This window comes from Xenopus tropicalis, chromosome 1, assembly GCF_000004195.4.
Source record: "Xenopus tropicalis strain Nigerian chromosome 1, UCB_Xtro_10.0, whole genome shotgun sequence".
NCBI classification, from domain to species: Eukaryota; Metazoa; Chordata; class Amphibia; order Anura; family Pipidae; genus Xenopus; species Xenopus tropicalis.
Window position 1 is genome coordinate 161719408 of NC_030677.2, and position 27343 is coordinate 161746750.

A 27343-nucleotide genomic window follows, 5' to 3' on the forward strand; every position below is an offset into this window, starting at 1 on the left:
CTGTGATTGGCTCTCCCCCTCCTACTGTGCTTCTGGCAGGGACCGTTAGGACACGCCCACTCTCCATTTCAAACTGGGACAGAGAAGTGATAGGATCTATAAGGAGCTCCTGTAAAGGGGCCATTTTTACAGAGCGGATTAATTTTAAGCCCAAAGGGAAACCAGCACCGTATATTATTCATAATTGCCTACAAAATTAGGGTTTTTCCCATTTACCCAATATGTCTCCTTTAACCCTATGGGTCCCTACAAAAATATTCATTTAAACAATCCTCAGTGTTCTTATACTTCATAGCAGACTTGTGGTCCATTATAGCTACCTGCACCAGGTGCAGCTCCCTTCCACTGCAGTGTTACATGAGTGAGGGTTCTATTAGGCAGCAGCTTCTGTGGGGGAAACAGTTTTTAACTCCTATCTCAGATTTTTTTTAAAAAAACGTGTTTTGTTTTTTTACTTTAGTTGGTGTAACATTGTTTTTCCACTTTAACTCAACATGTTTATTTTTTAATGATGTGGGCAAAGTATCCTCGACCTTATTAGCATCAATTCTACACCAACTCAAAATTGTTGCAAGTTGGTTGTTTAATTGTTAACTAGTATTCACAATTGATAAATGTGGCACTGGTAACAATTTAATAACAAATCATCCAAAATAGCTTATTTGCTAATAAGGCTTTTGTGAACAAGACCTCAAGAAAAGACTCTATTATTTTCAGACATAAATTTACCAAAAATAAATAAATAAATAGAGCACAAACTACACGTACAAATACATGTATTTTCGCGTAAGAACACGTTCGCAAAGATGTCGCTGCTATCAACGTGCTTTTTTAAACCAGTTACCAGCTCTGCCTATCCATAACCGTTCAGTAGTAAAGGTGGCCTTTGGCAGACATAAAATCATTCTCGCATTTGGTTGGGCGGGGGTTGCGTGCCCTTAACAAAGATGGCCGACTAATTTCGTAACGTACACGTCGACGCGGCCTTTCCAACCCTTCTTTTATATCTATGGTATCGCTTTCCTCTAGTAGGCTCCAAGATGGCTGAGGTGGATTTTGGGGACATTGAGCTGTTTGAGCAATTAGATGGGGATTTACCGGCGACGTCCGTACATGTGCGCTTTGAAAATGATAGCGAGGGAGAAAATAACGTCCTAAAGGAGCTGGTTGCTCAACACGAGGAGACAATCAATCAGCTTAGGGCAGAGAATATCCTTTTTGTTTGATTGGAAACCTCACAACTCTCCAGGAAGCAGGATAGGGGTAACGTTAAACACTTGCGACAGTAACCAGGCGCGTCCATTGTGTGCCCCCATAGTCGGTGTTGCTTTAGAAGCCCAAGTGGCCTACTTTTTTTTTTTATTTACAATGACATGGAAGGCCGGAAGTTGGATATTGGCTATTGGAATTGTAGTTGATGTAGTTAGACTACAGACTGTGATTGTGTCGAAAATTATCTGTGATTTATTAATATGCGGGCATTGCTTTCAGTTGCAGTTTTAAAAAAGTCTAATGCTCACCGGCCTTTCCTGCTTGACCTGGATTGGGATGTGTTTGCATTATATCAGCTGATGTAGCAATGGGGACTGCCTGTATTACTGGTGTGGAACCAAAGATATGACGTGCTGAGGTGGTTTAACTGAATTCAGACGTACTGTATTACAAGTAATGTCCTTGTAATGAAAAGGGCAGTTTCCACAAACCATCCTGTAATCCTAAGAATTATATTAAACAATGGAGGACATCTGATGCTACAGATCTTTGCTGCAGTTAGTAGTTACTGTTGTTACACAACATGTTTAAAGGAACAGTAACAACAAAAAAAATGAAATAGCTTTAAAGTAATAAAAATATAATGCACTGTTGCCTTGCACTGGTAACACTGGTGGGTTTGCTACAGTAACACTACTATAATTTATATAATAAGCTGCTGTGTAGCCCCGGGGGCAGCCATTCAAGCTGGAGAAAAGGCACAGGTTACATAGCAGATAACAGATAAGTTCTGTAGAATACAATAGTGTTTTATCTGTTATCTGCTATGTGCCTGTGCCTTTTCTCCTTTGAATGGCTGCCTCCATGGCTACATAGCAGCTTATTTATATAAATTATAGTAGACTTTCTGAAGTAAACACACAACTTTTACCAGTGCAGGGCAGCAGCACATTACATTTTAGTTACTTTTATATACTTTCATTTTTTGGTATTACTGTTCCTTTAAGGCAAAGCCCAAGATGAAATTGTAAACTATGCTTGCCTCTTGGCACATGGCATTAATAGATACACTGGATAAGTGACAGTTCTTCACAGAATCGAAGAAATATTATTTCAGACCATATGTTTGATAAATGTCAGCATGGTTATGACCATGTGAAATTCAATTAGATGTTAGAGTTGTTTTTGATTGAAGAAATCCTGTCTAGTCAAACATTTAGTAAGGGCCCCATAGTTTCATAACATGGTAGCCATAGTTTAAAAATATCTAGGTAAACAAATACATATTCTCCCTAACTGACCTTATTTGAGAACTAAAGTATAACACACTAGGGGATGACAGTATGTTAGGTTCCACCCAGTTATTGAAATTGCTAACCTTTTGGCCAGTGCCAGCAGTGAACATCTTCTATAAAGGGCCTAGTGTAATTTAAAGTGAGGCACCACCAAGTTCGATCCATTTTGCAAGTATCACATGTGCTGCCCTGGTCTGGTGTATGCCAGTAATGTACAGTTAGGATGTCTGTTGTACTGTGCATGTGTGTCCTTAGGGAGGTGTGGGAGTTACTTGTGTTAATAGTAATAATTATAAATTGCCCATTTATAAAGTGCAAACATACTCTACAGCACTGTACAATAAATTGCTGTATGCATTGAACATGCAGATTACATACAAAAAAAGGATAACCAATGCAGTAGGTATAGAGAGACCTTCCTGAAAAAAAAAAAAAAATTTTATAATAGCATATATAATAATAGCAATATAATAATAGCATATATAATAATAGCAATATAATAGCACCTTGCATAAAGTAAACCATTTTTGTGGGAGATGCACACTGACGTGAGCCACAAGATGGTTATTATTGATGTGTTTATAAAGCACCAACACATTGCTGTACTTTAAAGTGATTTGCCTCACTGGGGGGGTGCCCAAAATATTGGTTCCCACTTTAAGCTTTAGTTCTCCAGTTGGGCTTCTGGATATAAATATTATGTATGAGATAAATAAGCTTTCTCGAAAGATGTTACCCTAGCTGTCTCGACCTGTGCCCCCCCCCCCCCCACTAAGGGATCAGCCCTATAGCTTGGAACCACTGCTCTATATAGGGTCACAGTTTCTGTAGTCCTAATGAAATACAACCAAACCTCCAACTTATACAATTGACCTAGCACACTGGGTCATAATTACACACAGGCTACCTGTACATACCAAAGCATATGCCTAGAGATTGCAGAAATATCTTTATGCCAGGAAAGGTGTATAAATGCAAATCATTAAAATAATGATACCTGCATAATGAAGATGGATATGGGCTGAGTTTGGGTAACTACATTCGTAGTTGAGCAACACAAATCTAAATGAAGCTAATGCTAGTTGGCTGAGTGTTTCTCAACTATGAGTTTAGGATATCCTTAGGCTTTTGGCACATTGGGCACTTTGACAACAGTTGCTGTAACAGAGGTTTAGCCATACATTGTGCTGTGGGTTTTGTTTGCAACTCTTCATTGGCCAAAATTGCCTATCACAGTAGGCCTTAGTAGATCTTGACATATAATTTGCCTATGGCATGCACTGGCATTGATAATCGACTTTTGCTCTGCATAAGTAGTAGGGATGCACCGAACCCCTAAATCCATCGTAAGGGATTCTGCCGAATACCGAACTGAATCCTAATTAACATCTGACAGGGTTTAAAGGAACAGTAACACCAAAAAATGAAAGAGCTTTAAAGTAATAAAAATATAATGCACTGTTGCCCTGCACTGGTATAACTGGTGTGTTTGCTACAGTAACACTACTATAATTTATATAAGCTGCTGTGTAGCCACGGGGGCAGCCATTCAAGCTGGAAAAAAGGAGAAAAGGCACAGGTTACATAGCAGATAACCAATAAGTTCTGTAGAATACAATAGTGTTTTATCTGTTATCTGCTATGTGCCTGTGCCTTTTCTCCTTTGAATGGCTGCCTCCATGGCTACATAGCAGCTTATTTATATAAATTATAGTAGGCTTTCTGAAGTAAACACACAACTTTTACCAGTGCAGGGCAGCAGCACATTATATTTTAGTTACTTTAATACACTTTCATTTTTTGGTGTTACTGTTTCCTTTAATGTCACCGCGAAAAACACATGCAGTGAAAAATTTTCCACTTCCATGTTCATGAGGCGACATTTAACCCTTCCATAGGTCTTAGAGGTAAATGTCTGGGCTAGCAAACAATATTATCTCAACAGCGACACTCATTTGTGCTGCTACATTTCTTAACTTTGGTTTTCATCAAAATTAGGGAGGCACTGAATCCACTATTTTGAGATTTGGCTGAATTCCGAATCCTTTGTTAAAGATTTGGCCAAATACCAGAACTAGATATGAATCCTAATTTGCATGTGCAAAATTCCAAATCCTTCTGAAAAAGGCTGAATCCTGAACCTGCAGGTTCAAATTGACTACAAAAAGCACATTGGTAACACCTGAGCTTCCATTGTCCCATCAGATTTTGTAATGTTTTTGGCAAAATTCATGGATTTTCATGTTATAGTGAATATTGGTATAATAAAGTTTTAGATTCCTTAACAGACTATAAACATGAAAAGCTTAAAAGAAAATTGTCCCTGCTGAATCGACCAAGGTATGTGCATGTTAAGTAAGCTAACAATAAGCTGCGTCATGATTAATGACAACAATCATATGCCCAGATCTAACTTGTTTCATGCCCGGAGACCTCACAAAATAAAGAGTCTCTATACTTACAGATTGAGCATGATAATGTAGTAGAGTACTGGCATTGTGGAATGGCGGTATCTCTAGAAATTACTTGAAAAAATCAGAAGGGATCCAGAGGTTGAGTTTTTTTTTTTTTTTTTATGAAAAGCTAGCCATACACGTGTTTTGTTTCTTGCAGGTGGTATGTGTTCAGCCAAAGTTTCATTTAAAGGGGAACTATCTTGACTATACACATTCTTGTTTACCTTTGCAACCAGTGAGTGGTTTGAATGAGAGACTGGAATATGAATAGGACTGAAACTAAATAAAAAGATAAGGAATAAAAAGTATCAATAATAATAAAATTGTAGTCTCAATGAACAATATTTTTTTGCTGCTGGGGTGTGACCCCCTTTTTAAAAGCAGGAAAGAAGCAGAAGATAAAATAGGAAAAGGAATAGTATATTCTATAGAGGGTGAACATCCCACTGGTTTGCTAAATGTTTTTTTTTCGTTTTTATAATAGTGACAGTTCCCCTTTAATCTATTCTTGGATACCAGTTTTTATCTACCAATTAGATTCCTGTGTTTTTAGATACTAGAAGTGTAATGAGTGACAGTTTCTTTCTTTTTTATTATAGTGGGTTGCCTGTGGAGGATAAGTTAGAGGGCCCTTTGCTGCAAATCCTGTTTATGAACCACACAGTTTCAAAGTGAGTAAATTTCTTTAAATATTTGTATTACCTTTATGTAAGTACCTATAGTTTTGTCAGTTTTATGCTCAAGTGCCCCTGTCCTATCGGCAGTCGCAGGGAGGTGTGCTTGCAGATGGGAGGTGGAGGCAGCTGCATGCAGGACCCTATGAAATAAATACTTATGCTTTAGATCAGTGTCTATTTGAATTAAAAATGCTTAATTTTCAGCCTTCATCTAAAGGTGGCCATACATGGGCAGATTCCTCATCTTATCTGCCTGTGTATGGGCACCACAGACGGGCCTCCTCTACTGACATCTAGCCTGAAATTGGCCAGATCGTGATCGGATAGGTTTGATTTTTCCGTCGGATCAGGGACCACATCGGCTTGTTAGCCCTAGGGCCAGAAGATCATAGCCCGATAGTTGGTGGGCATATTGGGAGAAGATCCGCTTGCAGTGTATGGCCACCTTAAGAGTATGGGGGTGCAGGCAGCTGTTGATGCTAAGAAGGTACAGCATATCTTGCTGCATATTCAGTGTGCTGCTAGCATACTGTGGCACCGTTCTAATTATGGCAAGATGATCTCTAAAGGTAGCTTCTGAACCTAAATGTTCAGTGGGTTACACTCCTGTTAAATCTTAGCTGACCATACACGCCATGATGATATCTTAGGAAACCTTGTTTCATACTATATTCGGTGCGTGTATGGCGCCTCGACAAGGCGACTGATAACGCAAATGGCTGTGGATATTGGTTGACTCGTCGATCGCCCGGGATATCGCAAAATCTACGTTCAGGGCTGAATCGGCAGCAGGAGGTAGAATTCCTATTGTTTCTACCTCCATATCTGATGATTCAGCCCTGAACGTCAGTGGAGGTTGGGAACGATTTGCACGAAAGATCGAAATTGGTAAGTGTGTGACCATCTTGAAACAGGAAATGGTATTTATGATGGTATTCCCATAAGTGTGGGATAGCCCCTAAGTGTTCTGTTAGTCAAGAAGCCCTATGCTTTTGATATCTCATGCCTTGTCCAAGCCCTAAGACTGTACCTTCTATCAATTTGCGTAAGGTTTACATGCTTGCATTTGTGTGTATATAATATTTGGTAAATGATAAAAATCTAAACTTTAGATTTCTATAGTAAAATTAAAACAAGGAGTTATTTCTTGTCCCTTGCAAACCAGTGTGTTTTCATGTATATTTTTTATATGTAATTACACAGGCAGTATCACCAAGAAATAGAAGAATTTATAACCAGTTTATCTCAGAAATATGAAGAGCATCAGAAATCCAATTCTGAAAAAACCTCTTTTAATATTAAGCCCCAGGTAATATTTTGTTTTTAGAGTTAATGTGCGACTCCAATAACCTAAAAATGTCTTGCTGAATTGTGCTTAAAGGAACAGTAACACCAACATATGAAAGTGTATTAAAGTAATTAATATATGATGTACTATTGGCCTGCAGTGGTAAAAGTTGTGTGTTTGCTTCAGTTTATATAAATAAAGCTGCTGTGTAGCCAAAGGGGTAGCTATTCAAATTGAAAAAAGGAGAAAAGAAAACAGATGAGCTCAGTAGATTCCCATTGAACTCTACAGAACTTATCTGTTATCTGTTCTGTAACTTGTGACTTTTTCCAGCTTGGTGTTACTGGTCCTTTAAAGGAGATGCGGTTTGTGGGAAATGCTTGTGCTGAAATTATTCATTATCTTGTAACATCATATGAACTAAGTTAGAAGGAAGTCCCTATTTCTCCTTTTCATTTTTTGGCTATTTTCTGCTGTTCATGTCCATTGTTATTGTCAAGATGATCCAACTGGTCATATACTGCCCAATAAGCATGCCTGAGAAAGGACCTTTTTAACTACAAATACAGGTATGGGACCTATTATCCAGACTGCTTGGGACCTAGTGGTTTTCTGAATATAGGAACTTTCCCTAATTTTGATCTTCACACCTTGTTTACTAAAAAAACATTTAAACATTAAGCCAACCCAATAGTATTGTTTTGCCTGTAGTAAGGATTAATGATATCTTGGTTATAATCAAGCACAAGGTACTGTTTTATTTTTACTTAGAAAAAGGATGTTTTTGTAAAAATTTAATTATTTGATTAAAATATATGGTCTGCTGCTTCAAAGCTGACAGTTTCTTTTGCTGCCATTTATATGTTACTGTTTTTTTTCAGCCATCAAGTATTCAGTTGGAAGAAAATGACCACTCCGGTTCAGAAACAGTGAAAAAAAGCAAAGAAGCTTTTTGTGTAAGTTTCACTATGTTTCAAATGTAATCTCTGAAACCATACAAATTGAACAAGTGTTTGTTCTTTATCTTCCAAAAGGGGGCAAATTCTGTGTAATGTACAATTTCTGTGTGTATGTATATATATATATATATATATATATTTTATATATTTCAATAAAAGCTAATTTTTAAAGGATTCCCAGTGTGCACCGCTATACCTGTGGACTTTATTGAAATTGCTTAAATCTGTAGCACCTGGGTCAATTAGCCATTTGCTAAGGAGTGTTGAACCCTCGTGGTTTGTATATATATATATATATATATATATATATATATATATATATTATATAGCAACATGAAATATTTAAAACCTGACAAAGGGGTTAAGCAACAGCCACTTCTAGTCCTTTGGCAAATATGGCAGCCAAAATCCTTTCCTGATTGTATATATTTCCAGTTCAGATAATGGAAAAAACTCTTTAAAGGAATACTGTCATGGGAAAACCTGTTAAAACCACATCAGTTAACAGAGCTTCTCCAGCAGAATCCTTTATTGAAATTTGTTTTCACAAACACAAAACTGTTTTTTTTTTATATTTAATTTTGAAATTTCACATAAGGCTAGCCATATTGTTAATATCCCAGGGTTTCACAGCCATATGACTTGTGCTCAGAATAGCACTCAATAGTAACGTGGTGATCCTAAGTTGTCCCCAAATAGCCAGTACCTGCAGTTAAAGAGTGTTTCCAGTTAATTTGAATACAAAGAAACTGACAGTAAAGAATGTATTTTTTCTGCAGCTCTACATGAGCGCACCATAGTGGTGAAAAAATGTGTGTCAGTACATTTTAAAGAAGATATATATATATATATATATATTTATAATATAAACACAGTCTGCATCTAAATCTAATGTATCTAATTTTTATTTTGTCTTTTTGCAGGTTGTTGGTAGTGTCCAGTATTTTAAGAATTTTTGCCTTGACAAGCTCGGCCAACCGTTATTAAATGAAAACCCACAACTGACTGATGGATGGGACATACCAAAGTATCCTAATAATAAGCCACATTTACACACCATTTCTGTGGTAATCTTTTAATTATCATGCCAACAATGCTACCACTAAAACAGAGACAGACTTCTTTTCACATTATAAATCTTTAGTTTGCCAAAAGGTAGAATATAATTTAATTATAGTACACAGGCTTAGGGTGCAAGAAGCTCGGGTGAAAGATGAGCTAAAGAGACCACTTAAAGGACGATGAAAGGTTAATATAAATGAAAAGTAAGTCTAAAGGCATTCTTTTAAAGTACTTACTGCATATCTAAATTCCCAGATCCCTGCTTGCTTCTCTAAGATATGGTGCTGAGCATGTGTGTAACTTGATCCTGTCTCCTGTTCTGAGCTCTGCATATCTAAATTCCCAGATCCCTGCTTGCTTCTCTAAGATATGGTGCTGAGCATGTGTGTAACTTGATCCTGTCTCCTGTTCTGAGCTACACATGCCCACCAGCCAATCAGAAGTGGATCTGCCAGAGGGGAGGGGGGGAGGAAATGAAACACATGTGCAGTATGAAGCATGGAGGGAAAGGAAGGGAGAATACCCGGCACACGCGGCGGCACGATTTCGGGAAATCGCCGAAGTTGCCTTGCGAGGCTTTATCGTGCCTCCGCGTGTGCCATCCCACCGGCGACTAAAATTGTCGCCGGTGGGATGGCAACTCGGGGAGATTAGTCGCCCGTGAACAGGGAGTTTTGTCGCGGGCGACTAATCTCCCCGTGTGCCAGAGCCCTTAGAGATGGCTGCCTGTTCTAGAAAATGTGAAGTAAGTGTGACTGAGTAAATATTTGATTAGGTGAGCCAAAAGTGTGGTGTTTTTTTTAAACAATAGGAGGACTATTGGGCAGTATGCTTTTTCAATTTTGACTTGCATTTTCCTTTAAAATGCTTGTGCATGAGCCATTGCCGTATTTTATTGAACCTTTACATGTGTGTGTATTTGTATACCTTAGGGATATGCCTAATTGTTTTATTTAAACATTGGTTTTTGACCCTTGCTAGGTTCTTTATCTTGATCTCCTCCAGTGCAGGTGACAAAGATTCCTTTGCCTTGGTGTCCTGAATCGCCATTGCTAAAACATAAGCCTTGGTAAATGTCTTTTCTGGCACTTAGACAGTTTAAAGGTTTTCACACTGACATAATACGAAGGCTGCTATACATAAAGTAGCAGTAATTATAAATAAACCAACAAGATATGATGTAATAAGTTCATTTGACCCTCAGAATGACTGTAATGCAATAATGAAACAATTTAGGGAATAAACTATAACAATGCTCAGTATTGGCAATATTATCACAGTTGCTGACTGTCTTATGTCTACATACAGTATCCTGTAAGTCAGTGCTGTCCAACTTCTGAGGTGAAGAGGGCCGGAATTTCTATCGCATACATGGTGGAGGGCCGCTAATGGAAGCCAGTTTTGACCACTCCCCCTTTAAACCACACCCACTTCAAACCACACCCATTTTATCACTATGGTGGTAGTGCAGCAAAAACCCAATTGCTTCATCCTCACACCATCATTCATATGTGAAAGAATTATATTATGTCATATTAAGACGTACCCTTAAATCCATATGCCTTCTCTTCCACAGTGGATAGCACAGCAACCCCCAGCATATAATTACACACCTCAGGGACCATTTCATCGCTATTTCCAACTGCTAACAAACTCCCAAAACAAACCCCTGCCAGGTTCACCTCCCACAGGCAGCATAGGGCAGGCAGAGTATAGCACACACAGGCAGCACTCTGCCTGCCCTATGCTGCCTGTGTGTGCCATACTCTGCCTGCCCTATGATGCCTGTGTGTGCCATACTCAGCCCTACCCTGCCTGTGTGTGCCATGCTTTGCTAGCCCTATGCTGCCTGTGTGTGCCATACTCTGCCTGCCCTACCCTGCCTGTGTGTGCCATATCCTCCCTGACCTATACTGCCTGTGTGTGCCATACCCTAACTGCCCTATGCTGCCTATGTGCCATACTCTGCCTACCCTATGCTGCCTACACACAGGCAGCATAGATCAGGCAGTACATACAATGTCTGAGGAGTGAACAGGAGAACAATATGGGTGATTACAGCCTGAGCCTGAGGTGTGAACAATGCAGGGGGTAAACAATGCAGAGATTAGAAGGTGTGAACAGTACAGGGGGATTAAATTTTTAAACAATACAGAGGGATTACAGCCTGAATCTGAGGTGAGAATCATGCATGGGGCCAGTTAAGCTCAGTACTGATACCATTTAAAGCTTACACAAAGGTAAGCCATCAAAGCAGCCAGACAGGTGGGGGGCCACACAGAGGGGGGTCTAGTAGTAGGCAGGGGACCACTGATCAGATGCTACAAAGGGTGCCCTATATTAGCCACTGAGAGAGAACAAACTTTTGTGTATGCAGATTCCCCCGTACACCCCCCCCCCCCCCCCCCCCCACGATTTGTTTGGATTCTGTTCTGAAGCTACCTTTGGTTACTGCTACCATAGCTTTGAAGGCAGGGTCACCTGTTTGACTGTAGGAGCAGTTCGGGTTTTTTTTGTTTTAAGAAAGACCTCTATGCTCCCACACTGGTATTCTTTTTCTCTCCCAAAATGTGCCGATGACTTTTGTCTGAGGGTATAAAAACTCTGTTTGTTTGTTTTGACTCTTGGATTAGCTCAGAATCCACAAAGCTTGTGTTAAATAAACTGTCTTTCACCTCCAGTGGTCTCTGATAACTGAATAACTGAATTACTCCGACACTACCTTTAAATACCAGGATGCTTCCTACTCCAGCATGCATTGGACACGGCATATAAAGGTTGTTTTTCTGGGCAATAGTGTAATATAAGGAACGCTTCTTAGCCAATTCAGCTGAAACTGTGGATTGTGTTTCTGTATCAGATTTAGTATACATTGTTCTAATTAAAACACCTTAATATTCCTTGTTAAGATATCAACAAGTTTTTACTCAGATTGTCTCTCTAGATGGGCAAGAAATACAAGTAAAGTCTAAAAGGTTTGTAAAGAGTTTTTTCTTCCTTCTTGTATTGAGTTTGAACGGTAAATATTTCTTTTATGCTGTAGTTAATGATCCTGTTTGTTTTTCTTTATTACCTGAAAACATTCACATTAAACAAATCCATTACTCTGTGATTCAGGCATCAAGTACATATTTGACTGGCTGCTTGTGAATTTTGCATATACATGTTTCTTAAGAAAAAGTTAAAATTAAAAAAAAAAAAAAAACTAATTATTAAAAAAAATATTTTTGTAATAACTGGTACTTTTGCATAATGATTTTGTTTGGCTTTATTAATTAGGCCGAAGCCATGCTGCTTCAACTGTGGCTCAGAAGAACATCAGATGAGAGACTGTCCAAAAGTAAGACTCTTAAGTGACCATTATAGTAATGTAATATGTCATAATCTGTCCATGTCTTCCATTGATTATCTGTGGTTAATTTACAGTGATAATAGTTTTCTGTGAAATCCAGGGTCCAAATGAGGATATATAACTGATTGTAACATAACCCTTGTACTATTGCTGTAACAGAAGGCATGTATATTCAGAATAACTTTGTGTACATGTATTTTATATAATCCCACTAGTCTGTTTTATCCATTTGAGCCTGATAACATCCGCAATGTTTAACTCATTTTGCAGCCAAGGGACCAAGCCCATATAACCAAGAAGAGAAAGGAGTTTATGGATGCATGTGGGGAAGCTGGTAACCAGAATCAGCAGAGATATCATGCAGAAGGAGTAGAGGAGAGGTTTGGGAAGTATAAACCTGGTGTTATTAGGTAAATGCTCTTTTACATGCTTTCTTCTTTAAAGTATCATCTATAGCAGTGCTGTCCAACAGGCGGCCCGCGACCCCCCTCTGTGTGGCCCCCCACCTGTCTGGCTGCTTTGATGGCTTACCTTTATGTAAGATTTAAATGGTATCAGTACTGAGATTAACTGCCCCCCTGCATGGTTCTCACCTCAGATTCAGGCTGTAATCCCCCTGTATTGTTTAAACATGTAATCCCCTGCAGTGTTCACACCTCAGGCTCCGGCTGTAATCATCCACATTTTTCACACCTCAGACATTGTATGTACTGCATAGGCAGCATAGGGCAGGGAGGGTATGGAACACACAGGCAGCATAGGGCAGGCATAGTATGGCACATAGGCAGCATAGGGCAGGGAGGGTATGGAACACACAGGCAGCATAGGGTAGGCAGAGTATGACACATAGGCAGCATAGGGCAGGGAGGGTATGAAACACACAGGCAGCATAGGGTAGGCAGAGTATGGCACACACAGGCAGCATAGGGCAGGCAGAGTATGGCACACACAGGTAGGGCAGGCAGAGTATGGCACACACAGGTAGGGGAGGCAAAGTATGGCACACACAGGTAGGGGAGGCAGAGTAATGGCACACACAGGTAGGGGAGGCAGTATGGCACACACGGGCAGCATAGGGCAGGCAGAGTATGGCACACACGGGCAGCATAGGGCAGGCAGAGTATAGCACACACGGGCAGCATAGGGCAGGCAGGGTGTGGCACACACAGGCAGCTAAGGGCAGGCAGGGTGTGGCACACACAGGCAGCTAAGGGCAGGCCGGGTGTGGCACACACACAGGCAGCTAAGGGCAGGCCCGGTGTGGCACACACAGGCAGCATAAGGGAGGCAGAGTGCTGCCTGTGTGTGCCATACTCTCCCTGCCCTATGCTGCCTGTGGGAGGTGAACCTGGCAGGGGTTTGTTCCGGGAGTTTGTTAGTAGTTGGAAACAGCTATTAAATGGTCCCTAAGGTGTGTAATTATGTTGTTGGGGGTTGCTGTGCTATCCACGGGGGAGGAGGAGGCATATGGATTTAAGGGAGTGTCTTAATATGACATAATATAATTCTTTCATATATGAATAACTGTTGATATCACCGCAGTGAGGACCAAGCATTTGGGATTTTGCTGCACTACCAACATTGTGATAAAATGGGTGTGGTTTGAAGTGGGTGTGGTTCAAAAAAGGGGACTGGCCAAAACTGGCTTCCATTAGCGGCCCTCCACCATGTATGCTAGAGAAATTCCGGCCCTCGGTACTGCAGAAGTTGGACAGCACTGATCTATAGTATGAAATGGAGTCCTAATTCTTATTAGATATTCTGCAGATATATACATAACAGTCTGATACAGTAGGTAGTAAGGGCCCTGTCCATAAGATTTTTCAATTCTCTGAGCGCTAACAAAAGATATAAAAGTGTTTAATTTACTAGGCTACTTTTTTTTAGGTATATTTTAGTTCTCCTTTAAGGAGCTAATAGAAGGTAATTCATTATGTTTTGCAGAACAGGTCGGTTTTGGGTGAACATTTAAAACTGCTGGGAAAATGTCTTGAATTCCAAGTAGGGAGCTGTCTAGATTAAGTCCTGTAAGTGTGAATGTGAGGAGAATACAAGGCAGGATAAAAGGTTGTGAGGCCAGATCCGGAGATAAGGTTTTTGATGTCATGCAGGGTCTAATGAATCTAATAAAAAATATAATAAAAGATTCATTATCAAGAAATATTGTGCAGGATAAAGATTTTTTTTCATGTAGAGAAATTATTCCTTTAAGGAATACTGTCATGGGGAAACATTCATTTTTTTTTTTTTTTTTTTTTCAAAACGCGTTACTTAATAAAGCATCTCCAGCAGAATCATTCATTGAAATCCATTTTTTAAAAGCACCAACAGATTTTTAAATTTTACATTCAATTTTAAAATTTCTCATGGGGTTAGCTATATTCTTCATTTCCCAGAGTTCCACGGCCATGTGACCTGTGCTCTGATAAACTTCAGTCACACTTTACTGCTGAGCTGCAGGTTGGAGTGATATCACCCCCCTCCCAGCAGCCGATCAGCAGAACAATGAGAAGGGAGCAAGATAGCAGGAGAAATGCTGGTGTAACGCTGGCTCCTTCTGAAAGCTCAGACACAATGCACTGAGATGGCTGCCTACACAACAAAACAAATAAACTTGTTGGTTCAAGAATAACATTTTAAATGGTAGAGTGAAGTATATCACATATGTAAATGTAATGTAGGAATAAATAGTACACCATAAAAATCATGACAGAATCCCTTTAAAGACAGCTTTATAGGTAAGGGTCATGAGTTCACATTGTATATGAGTTTGTGTCTAGCAGCATGGTGCAGGGATTTTCAAAGCAGTGCAGCAAAGTTGTTTGGTAGAGGAACCTTGCAGTAGTAATGACTGTTTCCTGAAATAAAATAATAAGCTCTCTTAACTTAGACATGCCTGGCATTCTGACACACTTTATCAAAATCTGTAGGAACATGTTGCTGCTAGTAGGCAAACACAGCCACATTAATCTTTGGCTAAAAACGTGTGACCCCAAGTCCCCTCCAGCCCGGAACTACCTTGAGGCTTGTCTGCACAGAGACCCTTTATGCTGCGCTGGAGGTGGTGAGATCCCCCCCATAAGCTAGAATACAAATGTAAATTGACTTAAAGGACATGTAAACCCCACACAAACAAATTCAATCAGTGAACAGCCTCTTTGAAATCTTTCAATACCTGCCACACTGGTTATCCAGAGGTTAATAGTAAGGCTGCAACATCTCCTTAATCACTTAGATTTCCGTCTCCTCCTGAAACCCACTCGGCCCCCTCCCTCAGGAATTTGCTTTGGCTGTTGACTTGTGGGCATGCTCAGTTGTTCTAAGCTCAGATTACTAAACACGCCCCCCAGTATAGCAGCCAGTGAAGCGATGGCATTGCTGGTTCCCATAGAAACTCAGCTCTAGCTGTGTGCTTTAGTTTTTTCTCCTGAGCTCAGCTTTATCATTACAGTGCTCAAACAAAGCAGAACTTTTATCAGAGACAGTTCTGCCTGTGTGAGTCTGTATTCTTGATGAAATGTATGCTGAATAAAGGTCTGTGTGTGTGTGTATGCTGTTTGCAAATTTAAATGTATCTGATTATGTATCAGAGGAAAAATGGCCACCGGGTGAAAGATGCTATTTGCTTTAGGAAAATGTGATGGTGCTGGCAAGCGTTGGGGATATATGCAGTACAAATGATGCCATTTGGTTGGGGGAGACGTGCACAACTGATATATATTGTAGGCAAGTGTAGGCTTTACATGTCCTTTTAGCCTATAACAGGATGGTACTGCCTCCAGATGATTGATTGATTGATGATTGATTGTATGGAGACTGCGCTCCCTGGCGATAAGCCATGTCAGTGTGTTGGTGTAAGTACTCCGGGCTGAGCTGCTCTGTTTAATGCACATCTGTATCAGTTTGAGTCCAGTGATAAAATAACTGCTAGATTTTGTATAAACGGCTGTCTATGGCAAATGACTTTTCACCTAGTTTATATACTTCAGCACCACCAAGGCCGCCTACAGAAGTTCTTAAAGTTATCTTAACATAAATAGTCTATGCCTTTAAATAAGTACCAGTATAGGAAGGGCACACCAGTAGCAGTTGGGGTACTTAACCCATTTATTCAGTGGGGCACACAACTGTAACCTTTTCTCTTTGTAAGCAAGTCATGATGAATACCTTGTTTTTAATTGGCTTTGGGGTTTTTTCACCCTGATTTATATGTGTTTTCTTACTGTTATAGTGAAGAACTTCAAGAGGCCCTTGGAATCACAGAAAAAAACTTTCCTCCATTTATATATCGAATGCGCGAGCTAGGTTACCCTCCAGGTTGGCTAAAAGAAGCAGAGTTGGAAAACTCTGGGCTTGCCTTGTATGATGGAAAAGGTATGTTGTAGAGAATATATTGCCAGGGTATGTTATTTTTATGTACCAGTGGCTTCTAATTTAAGATAAGGGAAACCCACTACCCAGTAATACTCTATATTGAAATATTTTAACTCATTGTAACCTGTTTGTACAATATGTTTGTTTATTTAGATACAAGTGATGGTGAAATAGAGGAAAGAGACACTGAAGGAAAGAAACATGTTTCATATGATGTTTCTAAATTGGTCAACTATCCTGGCTTTAATATTTCTGCACCCCCTGGCATGTTTGATGTAAGTTCTGCCTGGTGGGCCTGCCTGCATCTAGAACCTTGCTGCGCTACAAACTGATGGCATGTGGGAAGGGGGGGGGGGGGAAGTCCAGTGCACTGGTGCAGGTTGTGTGCTGGGCTGGGGAGCTTTTACTTATGCCATTTTGGTTGAATAATGTTTTTTATTACATATGGGGGTTTGTGTATAGATTGTGTAAAGACCACTATTGATTTGCAGACAAACATAGGGGCAAATTTATCAGATTTCTCTATTTACAGAACATATGCTTCTGGTTTTTGTTTTAAAAGCTTAATTTTCATGAAAATAATTGCACTCTCAGTCTTGGAAAAACAGTGAGTGGCAAATCTGGGAAAATAACAGTAAATGCATTTGGACTTGGCTGCACAAAAAATCCAAGAAGAATTAAACACAGTCAACTGTTAAGGTTTTTTTTGTGTATTGTGGCATTTATTCCCCTTACTATTCTTCATTTGTTTCAGGACTGGCAAATGTTTGGATCAATCCCAATGCAGCCTGCTCACCAGAAAGATATTTTTGCGACCTACCTAACCACAACTTTTCCTTCTGTACGTATTAAATTAGTATGTTGTGACTTGCAAAATTTTATTTACCAAATACTGGTATGTGATTTTTGATTAGATGGTTGCTTGGTTGTGGATGTGGGCACATACTATTAAAGAGGTTTTTGCTAATAGCCCTTTTCACTGCATTGGTCTCAAGACTTTGTGGCATACTTTTACTCTCATGGCTAATAATGTACACAAACATAAGTACGATCATATCAAGGCCATATGTTTCTGGGTTGCCCTTTAGCCTATGACACTCTGCAAGTGTACTGGAAACATACAGCACTTTAAGAATAAAAGATGCTAGCACATAAGGGGTTAAAGGGCCCTTTTGTGTGAAGGAAATATTGGTATTCTTGTAAACCATTCTGTACACTACTATCTTCATTGTAAACCATTCTCTTCACTACTATCTTCATTATTTTCAGGCTGTCTGGCCATGGCCTTTCCTAATATCTTCCATAACCTTTCTGTAATGTAACAATCCATTTACAAGAAGCCTTGTAACAGCACAAACTGTAGCCAATTCAATACTGGACCTAGCATTAAAGATCAGCTATTTATGAAATACTCCATGTAACAGCACTTGCAAAAACATCACTTGGAGAAGAGCCATAAAACTTAGGTGACTGTGGTATTGCACTAAGCCAGGGGTGGGCAAACTTTTTGGCTCACGGGCCACATTTACTTACCTTCGGGCCGGACTTGGCCAGGCCGGGCAGGGCCAGGCCAGCGTTACGCCCCCTTCGTCTCTTTAATTCCGGCCCGCCAATGACACCAAGTCTCGCGTGATGAGACTTGGCGTCGTTGGCGGGCCGGATTAAAAAGGCCAAGGGGCCGGATGTGGCCCGCGGGCCGTTGTTTGCCCACCCCTGCACTAAGCCAATACTGTGGCTTACTGGTTTTCAAATAATAGTTAAACATGAGTTTAAATCTTTTAAAGTAATGTATATTAAAGTTGTGCTTAAAATTATGTTTTCTTTCATTATGCAAAAAAAAAAGCTTGTGTGGAGGACCCCTTTAAAACAAAATATAGAAAATGTTTGTTTTATATTTTGTCTTCTTAGCAATCCCCAAATAACAGCAATAAGAGATCTGCTTGCCAGTCAAGTTCCTCAGAGAGAAAAAGGCAAAAAACATCTGGAAATCATACAGTGACATCAGCTGTAGACATGGATATGGAATCAGGTAAATGCATTAGAAGTAACCTTCCTAATCCTTAAGCAATGTATTGAAAGATTCTATTTTTTTTTTATTAATAAAATTGTTTGATTTCAGATGAGGAAATGTACCGCTCTCGTCATTTGAAAGGGTACACATTCCAACCACCTCTGCCTCCTGGTTCACCTTCTTATGGTACTCCACCTCCCTTACCTCGTGGAACTCCTCCTTCTACCCCTCCAAACTTCATTCCACCCCCTCCACCAACACCAACTCCACCGCCTCTTCCCAAAGGGACACCTCCACCCACACCTAACCGAGACTCTCCAAAGGTGCCACCACAGGTCTTAGATGAAGATACATGGACACTTGAAGAGCTGGAAGAAAAACAACGGTTGCTTTGGGCACAACTTGATAATGCTGAAAGTACAAATAGTGATTGTGATGCACATACACCCATAACTGGGAGTTCTGTCACCTCATCTCCAAGCAGGACTGATTTAGATATTGTCACCAGATGCAAAGCTGCTTCTCAACAGCCAGCCAATGAATTTAAGACTCCCTGTGGTATCTCCAAGTCATTTGTACCAGAATCTGAAGAAGCCAGTCTACTTATAACTGAAGAAGATAGTGAAGCAAATGAGGACAGCAATGAGTGTTATGTGGCAGAAGGTAATGATATAGAAGAACACAAACTATCCCCAAACCATGAGAAGACATCTGAGAAGAATCAAGCAGACGAATATGCCACAGAAGAGGCAGCCTGCGTAGAGCCCTCCCCAAAAATGTCAGGTGTGCCTGATATGAGCAAGTTTGCAGAAGGGATTACACCATTTGAATATGACAATATGTCGGATTCTACTGGTGTTTATCTACGGCTAAGAAGTGTGCTTAAGAACTCCCCGAGAAACCAACAAAAAAGTAAAAAGCAAGTTTAGTAAATTTCATTTGGTATATTTTGATCTCTCTAAAAAAAAAATATATACATCTAATATATTGTTTGTCAGCCGCTAAATAGCGTAAATAGCATATGATCGGAAATAGCATATGATGGAAATTCAGAAGCATCGGGGCATGTGGTAGTTAAGATTTACAGCTAATTAGTGATCAACTGTACAACATTGTGCCTTAGTAAGGCAATGGTTCATGTGAAGAATCAAGAGGCTTCTACTCTGTATGTATATGGGGTGTATAACAGTTTTGCTGTCTTTTCTTCCTTGGATGTCCCAAATCCCTTATGAGTATTCTGATCCTGCCTCCTGTTGGTGAGTATTGCCTGTCCAGAAGTCTCTTCACATGAATGAGATGAGTGTGTGCATGCTAATAGCATAATGTTGTATGCAGTATCAGCTTAAACAAAGGTTTTTGAGAGAGATGATGATTAGGGATACTGAAGAAGTAAAAGTCATGTATATCAAATGTAAACATGATTTTTACAGTTGATCCTTCCTCTTCCTTTGATAGCTTCAGCATAATTAACTTACAAAATACTGTTAGCAGAACCATGTGTGAAAATGGAAAATGCATACGGGCAGAAGTCTGTGCATCTTTCATTTCATCAGAACCCATTGACAGAAATGCATCACGGCAAGATAGCAATGTTAATATTTGTTTTAGAAACACCCTTGACTATGTGTGTATTTGATGCATCTAGTGTAAGTTTCTTTTCTTTTGTAGGTTTTATACAGTCAGATGTGGTGAGTTTTTGGTAGGGTGGTATTTTTTTTTTTTTTTTTTAAACTTTTGTAAATTTGTTTGGCATTGTCTGTTTTCTGATATATGCCACAGATCAGTTTCTTATATTGAATGTTTTTAACACTTTAAATTTTTTACCTAAGAATGGCAGAAATAACGCAGTCTCTGTTGTCTTCACTGGTCTAGATATTTTTATACATCATTTCAGTGGGGGTTTTAGTTTTTAAAGCCACTTCTACCTTTTCTAAGACCATTTCTCATAAACTTGCTGTATAGAGTATATCCAGTGTACAGAAGTTTAATAAATGAGTTTTTTTTCATAACACTGTGTTGGTCTGAATTTGCTTTTGTGCTAAAAAAAAAAAAAAAAATACAAAAAAGTTTGGAGTAAAATTTAAAAAAAGTCATTTTTATCTAGCCTTTGTGTTCCAGTTATTGTCACTGATTTTTAATGGAAAATGTGAATGAATTCCTATAGATAACCTAAAACACAGAATTTACAATAAATTTATTACACAATTTTAAAACCTATACCCCTGTTCATTGCAGGTCACTATAAAATATATCTTTCTATATATTTTCATGATAAATAGACATTTAGTAGTATGTGCCATTAGATAAGCTTATCTAGAAAAAAACTCCCATTTTAATGCTAAAGTCCCCTTATGCTTCTTATAAGCCACTGCCCTCACACACAAACCAAGGGTACACAGACATGCTAGGTTTATTCAGCCCATGATGAAAAAAATTTGTGTCTCTCACTCTCATAGTACTTCCTGTTAGATCTGCGTTATTATTATTTACAGGTCAGGTGATAAGTGAGTGACAAACAATTAAAAATTTTTTCAAGGAGGAAAGATGTGAAAGGAATATAATAAATGTGTGAAAACATTTTAAACTTAACCCAGATGAGTGCGGTACTCTTAACTTATATACAGGTATGATATCCATTATCCAGAATACTTGGGCCTGGGTTTTTCTAGATCCCTTCCAAGTCATTGTACCTTAAAGGAGAAGGAAAGGCTAAGTCACTTGGGGGTGCCAAAATGTTAGGCACCCCCAAGTGACTTAGATCGCTTACCTTGTACCCTGGGCTGGTGCCCCTGTTAGGAGAAAAAAGCACCAGCCCAGGGTACCTGTAGGAAGTGCTTCCTCCTTCCTCTCTCTTCTGCCGGCGAAATCCGTTGGCCGGTGCATACGCAGTAGAGTGAAAAGCCGACTTTCTTGTTTAAGTTCGGCGGAAGCGCTCGCTGCTACCCCGGGCTGGTGCTGTTCTCTCCGTACAGGGGCACCAGCCGGGGTAAAAGGTAAGCAATCTAAGTCATTTGGGGGTGCCTAACATTTTGGCACCCCCAAGTGACTTAGCCTTTCCTTCTCCTTTAAGTTTTAAGTTAGTTGGGATCAAGTACAAGGTACTGTCTTAATATTACAGAGGAAAAGGAAATGTTTTATAAATTTGAATTATTTGCTTATAATGGAGTCTATAGGAGATAGCCTTCATGCAACGGGTTTACAGATAACGATCCCCATACCTGTGAGTGTGTGTGTGCGCAAGAGTGTGTGGTAGTATCTAAGAATCTTTCTTGCAGAGGTTGCAATGAGGCACAGCACTCCCTTGGTTCATTTGCGCTGCTTTTAATTACTGTACAGACAGCAACAATAATATGTTTAGGAAGCATCCACTCCCTTTTTCAAGCCATAATTGTCTGAATAGTTTACCAAAGCGTCACATGTCACTATCACATGATATGCTACACACCTTAAAGGAATGCTGTCATGGTAAAACACGAGTCGACTTAAATCTGACATAGCAAAAGCTTGCCCTTCCTTCTCATAGGAGCTTCACAACAGCACCACCATTTTGGGGGAATCAGATGGCTTTAGTTGGTAGAAACTGAATACTTTACCTGAAGGTGTTTGTCACCATAGTGATCCTAGGTTATGCAGAGTGTCCTGAAGAACGTTTGATTTACCAAGTGTAAACAGATGTGCTTAATTAGTCTTAATCCACACATAAATTGACACCTAGAAGATCTTTGCTGGCTGGAATACATAAAAACCATAATGGACAGTGATGAGCGAATCTGTCCCATTCTGCTTTGCCAAAAAATGTGCATAAACAAAGACCCCCCAAAAGTAAATTGATTGTAATTTTTTTTAAACAGGGACATTGTAGACAATAAATCTCTCTCCTGTATCTAAATGTGTAGGGGCACATTCATCAAAGTACGACTGGTCTGAAATTTTTTTTTTAAAGGTTACAACTTTTGCGTATTTTTTTTGCAACTTTTTCGTACATTTGCGCAACATTTTCGTACTTTGTGACAAAATTGTATTCTCTAGCTTCTGTATCGTGACTTTCCTTGGGCCAGGTTGGAGCTGCAGAGTGCCATTGAGCCCTATGGGAGACTTTCCTTGGGCCAAGTTGGAGCTGCAGAGTGCCATTGAGTCCTATGGGAGACTTTCCTTGGGCCAGGTTGGAGCTGCAGAGTGCCATTGAGCCCTATGGGAGACTTTCCTTGGGCCAGGTTGGAGCTGCAGAGTGCCATGGAGTCCTATGGGAGACTTCCAAAATCATGCACAGAAGGATTGAAGTCAGCAAGGTTTTCCTGCATTTTACGATCGTTCAGATACAAAAAAATCATACTTTTCGGCCATTATACGATCAGATACGATTTTTTCGTATTTTGAAATACGAATTTATCGTACCGTATTTTTCGCTGTATAAGACGCTCCGGAATATAAGACGCACACAAGGAGAAAAATCTAGAAAAAAAAGATTCTGAACTATATAATATACTAATTATCAAGTACTTGCCATCCTGCTGTGTGCTTTGCATGACTAGAGGTGCGCACGCCAATGTCAGCAGTGTCAGTGCGCGCCGATCGGCACTGCAAGGGGAAGAGGACGCATGGTACGGACGTTCACAGGGGGGGGGAATATCCCCCCAAATATTACGAAAGTGCCCCCATACACAGTGCCCCAATTGCCCCATAGACAGTAGCCCCCACACACAGTGCCCCAATAGAAAGTGCCCCCATACACAGTACCCCAATTGCCCCCATAAACAGTGCCCCCATACACAGTGCCTCAATTGCCCCATAGACAGTAGCCCCCACACACAGTGCCCCCATACACAGTGCCCCCATAGAAAGTGCCCCCATACACAGTGCCCCAATTGCCCCCATACACAGTGCCCCCAATTGCCCCCATACACAGTACCCCCCATAGACAGTATCCCCCACACACAGTGCCCCCAATTGCCCCCATAGAAAGTATCCCCAACAGACCAAGTCATCGCCGGAGGCTCCTTCTCTCTTATGCCGCTGCAACAGGCACTTCTATAAGGTTGCGCCTCATCGCTGACGTGTGACGTCATACGCACGGGCGCAACCTTATAAAAAGGCCTGACACTGCCGCATAAGAGAGAAGGAGCCTCCGGCGATGACTTGGCGGTACTGGGGTGAGTATTCGACGCACCAACTTCCCCCCCCCCAGTTTTGAGGAAGAAAAAGTGCGTCTTATACGGCGAAAAATACTTTAAAAAGCACAATACAAAAAAATTGTATTTGATACGATTTTTTTGTATCATGCTTTTTAAACGTACGAAAATAGTACTTTGATAAATCTGCCCCGTAGATATTTCATTATAAACAAACAGAGCTTCTAGAGCTGTTTATGGTAAAGCATACTGAATAAAGAATAAATATAAGCGTTTTAGCTTGAACTATTGTGACTAATCTATTAGCAATAACATGCCTTAGTAGCTTTCCTTCTTCTTTAAAGAGATAATGCAGAGAAATAAGGTGGTAACTTGGAAAGGAGAAAATGCCTCACCCTTGCCCAACCTTTGGGTAACCCGTATTTGCGGCAACTTGGCTTAATCTTGGAAAATTGTGAAAGAAGGCAAATTCACGCAATTAAGTCAGATTGCTGCAAGTATGTATTTTGCTTTCGGCTATCCAAAGATTTAGAGACAGAATAAAAAAGTAAGACCAAGCTAAAAGTGACTTCTTAAAGGGTCATCTATATAACATTCTAAACATAAGTGTAATGGTGAATTTTAATAAAGCTAAGTTAAAAAAGATTTTTTAATAAACACGTACATGATATCTAATCTGATGGTAGGGTCCACTTTAAGTATTAAATATAGCTTTAGTGGGATTTCAAAGGCACTTTGAAAAGTCATGGGTAAAAAAACATGACAATATATTATTCCAAATGACTTCCAAGAGGATTTAGTTACTACCACCCAAATTTTCTGCAAAATGCTAAATATTTTAAGCAATATGATGCTCTTTAACAAGAAAGACAAAGAGCAACAACAGATGCAAAGCACAAGTTGTTTTTATTTTGTTTTTTTGCACTTTGCAAAATGTTATTAAAAATGTATAGATAAATACTGAAGGCAAGTTGTGAATACAAAAACTAAATTTCAAAACCCACTATAAATTCTTAGGGGTTGGGCATGGGCTAAACCTCACTAAGAGCTGGTGCAGAAAATACCTCAAAAACAGTAAGAGTATTATTTATTAAATTGGTATGCATTTACCTTTTTATGTTTTGTGTTTATTATATATATGACATCGGCACTGCATTTGCCCTGCCATGTGTTCTGGTGGGGGTTTGTTTTGTTACAAATGGCACAATATATTCTGCCACGCACTCTGGATAGACAATATATTTGTTCTTCCATGTATTCCATGGTTGGGCCAAAATTAGTGTTGATAACAATAAGGGGCAGATTTATCAATATGTGTGATTGTGTTTTCTCACAATTCAAGAAAAACTGTAATAGTCATGAGTTATTAAAGAAAAACAGAAAATGAGCATGGAAAACTCTAAGTAAAAGCTGCAGAGTTTATATAGAAGTCAATGGGAATTTCAAGCCACTTTGTTTCAGTACTTTTTATTGAATTGTATTTTAATTTTTGTGAAACAGACATGTTATTGAACTCATTAAAAATGAATAGAACAATGTTTTTGTGTGTGTGTTTATGGAAAAAGGACGCATGCACTTTGTCACAAAAATCTGCCTCTAAGCTGACATGGGATACGAACAAATTGAGGAAAATCTTAAAATGGTCTAGAATACATCACTTAAACAGTGAATGTGACCATTATAACTAGAATCATATTAGGGTGCAAGGGAATGCAATGTTTATGCCTTGACTAACCCATTGATTGTAATTCTTCATTGGTTTTCCTGGCCTTGTATGTAATATCCCAAATTTACTTGCTGAGGTTAAGTGGAAAATCTTATGTCACTGGCAATGAATGCTGAACAGTGTTCCCTTCTAACTATAGAAGATGAGACTGTCGACACTGTTAAGCAAGCAGTATGAGCGTCATAATGAAACTGCAATCTAGCTTCTACTGAGGACTCCTACTGGAGGCAAAGAACATAAGGATTTTATGGCCTACCTCGCAATGTCTGAGCTACGTGTGTCTTTGTGTAAGTAAAGCAGGTAAGGCTGAATATCTGAACAGTCACATACCTATTTGTTAATTATTCATCTGTGTAATGAGGAAACCAGTGTTTACGTAATGTTAGTGGCTGCAGTTCAAATTTAAAGCAGATGCAAATTAAAAGTAAAACGAGAATTTTAGTAAAAGATAATGTGGGAAATAGTTGCCTTTCATTGTAAGGTGATAGTGGAAACTGAAATCCAGCAACATTTTGAGAGCCACAACAGCCTACCAGTATTTAAGTATTTGATTCCCAGAGACATGTATAGTGAAAAGGGATGCAGTCAGCAAAGCTTAAATGAGCAATTCTACACCAGTAATGCTATTGTTGCACCAAGGTTTTAAATGGAGTTATGCTGTATTCCAGGAGACAGCAGAGCATAGCAATAGCTTGTATACATGTCCATTGTTATGGAGACATCTTGAGATGCCTTTCTTGCATAGATGGGGCTTCCTAGGGGACAAAGTCATAAAGGAAGTAAAACAAACAGTTCCATTGTTTGTCAAATGTAAACAGAATATCAATAGGTGCTTTCTATGCTGCTGTATTTTAATTTTAGATAGTTCATGTTTAAGTGTTATATGTTAGCTGAAATGTCAACACACACACACATAAGCATACATGCTTTGTGCTTTGAAATTGAAAGATTTTTTGTTATACATAAGAATTAACTGTAAATGTTATTTATGGGATTTACAAACCGGTGATTTTGTAAAGTACTTTATGAGCAAGTAACTTTTAGTATGGGATGGCATTAATAAGCAATAGGCAGTAAGTAAGACGTAGTTTGCCCAGGAGCAGTAGCACAACCAATTAGCAGGTAGAATTTACTGGTCACCTGTGAAAAAGCAAATATCTTATTGGTTGCCATGGGTTACTGCTACTGGGCAATCTTAGTACCTTTTTTTATATATGAGGGTAAAGACGGCCATACACATTAAAATCCATTCATTTTGCAAGAATCTTTCACTGATATGGCTACCTTGAGTTGGGAGATATCAGATTTATCTAAGCGGATCACATTGATGGCATGTAGGAGATAGACCACATCAATGCGCTCCTTGATTCAACGATTTTTAAACGTACCCTATTGACGTCTAGACAATTTTTGGTCAGATGTCGGTCGGCATGCCGGCCTGGGGGCCCCATACAGAGGCCAATAAGCTGCTGATTCAGATTATTGGCAGCTTTTATCGGTCCATGTATGGCCACCTTAAGACTGCAAGTAGTCTCTGTTTTGTTTTTCTTTATTGTATCAAATCAGCTTTATCTTTGATGGTCTGTCAGGGCTGTGCGGGTCAGAGCATGCAGTTGTGTCCCATGGTGCTTTAGTTGTGCAGCTGCTGCGTGCATGTAATGACATATACCTTTGCCAAGGCTATTAGAGAAAACAAACATTTACCCTTGCTCAATATCATTCTGGAACTGAATTGCTTTGATTCTGTGGGTTACTAAATTTGGCTTTCTTGATCTCCCCTGTTTTGGATTTTGTTTCTTATG

The 27343-nt window shown here is 39.5% G+C and overlaps 1 protein-coding gene across 2 annotated transcripts; it reads left to right on the forward strand.

Annotated features, from left to right (window-relative positions):
- Positions 1 to 1008: 1008 nt before the first annotated feature.
- zcchc8 (zinc finger CCHC-type containing 8) lies at positions 1009 to 20695 on the forward strand. 2 transcript variants are annotated; one of them, NM_001142101.1, is given in 14 exon segments: positions 1009 to 1209; positions 4805 to 4847; positions 5563 to 5634; positions 6844 to 6949; positions 7810 to 7884; positions 8811 to 8914; positions 11859 to 11924; positions 12229 to 12289; positions 12572 to 12711; positions 16533 to 16675; positions 16829 to 16950; positions 17430 to 17516; positions 18584 to 18704; positions 18795 to 20695. In NM_001142101.1, coding segments are annotated over 14 exon segments (2130 nt in total). In that variant the 5' UTR covers positions 1009 to 1040; the 3' UTR covers positions 19616 to 20695.
- The last annotated feature ends 6648 nt before the right edge of the window (positions 20696 to 27343 follow it).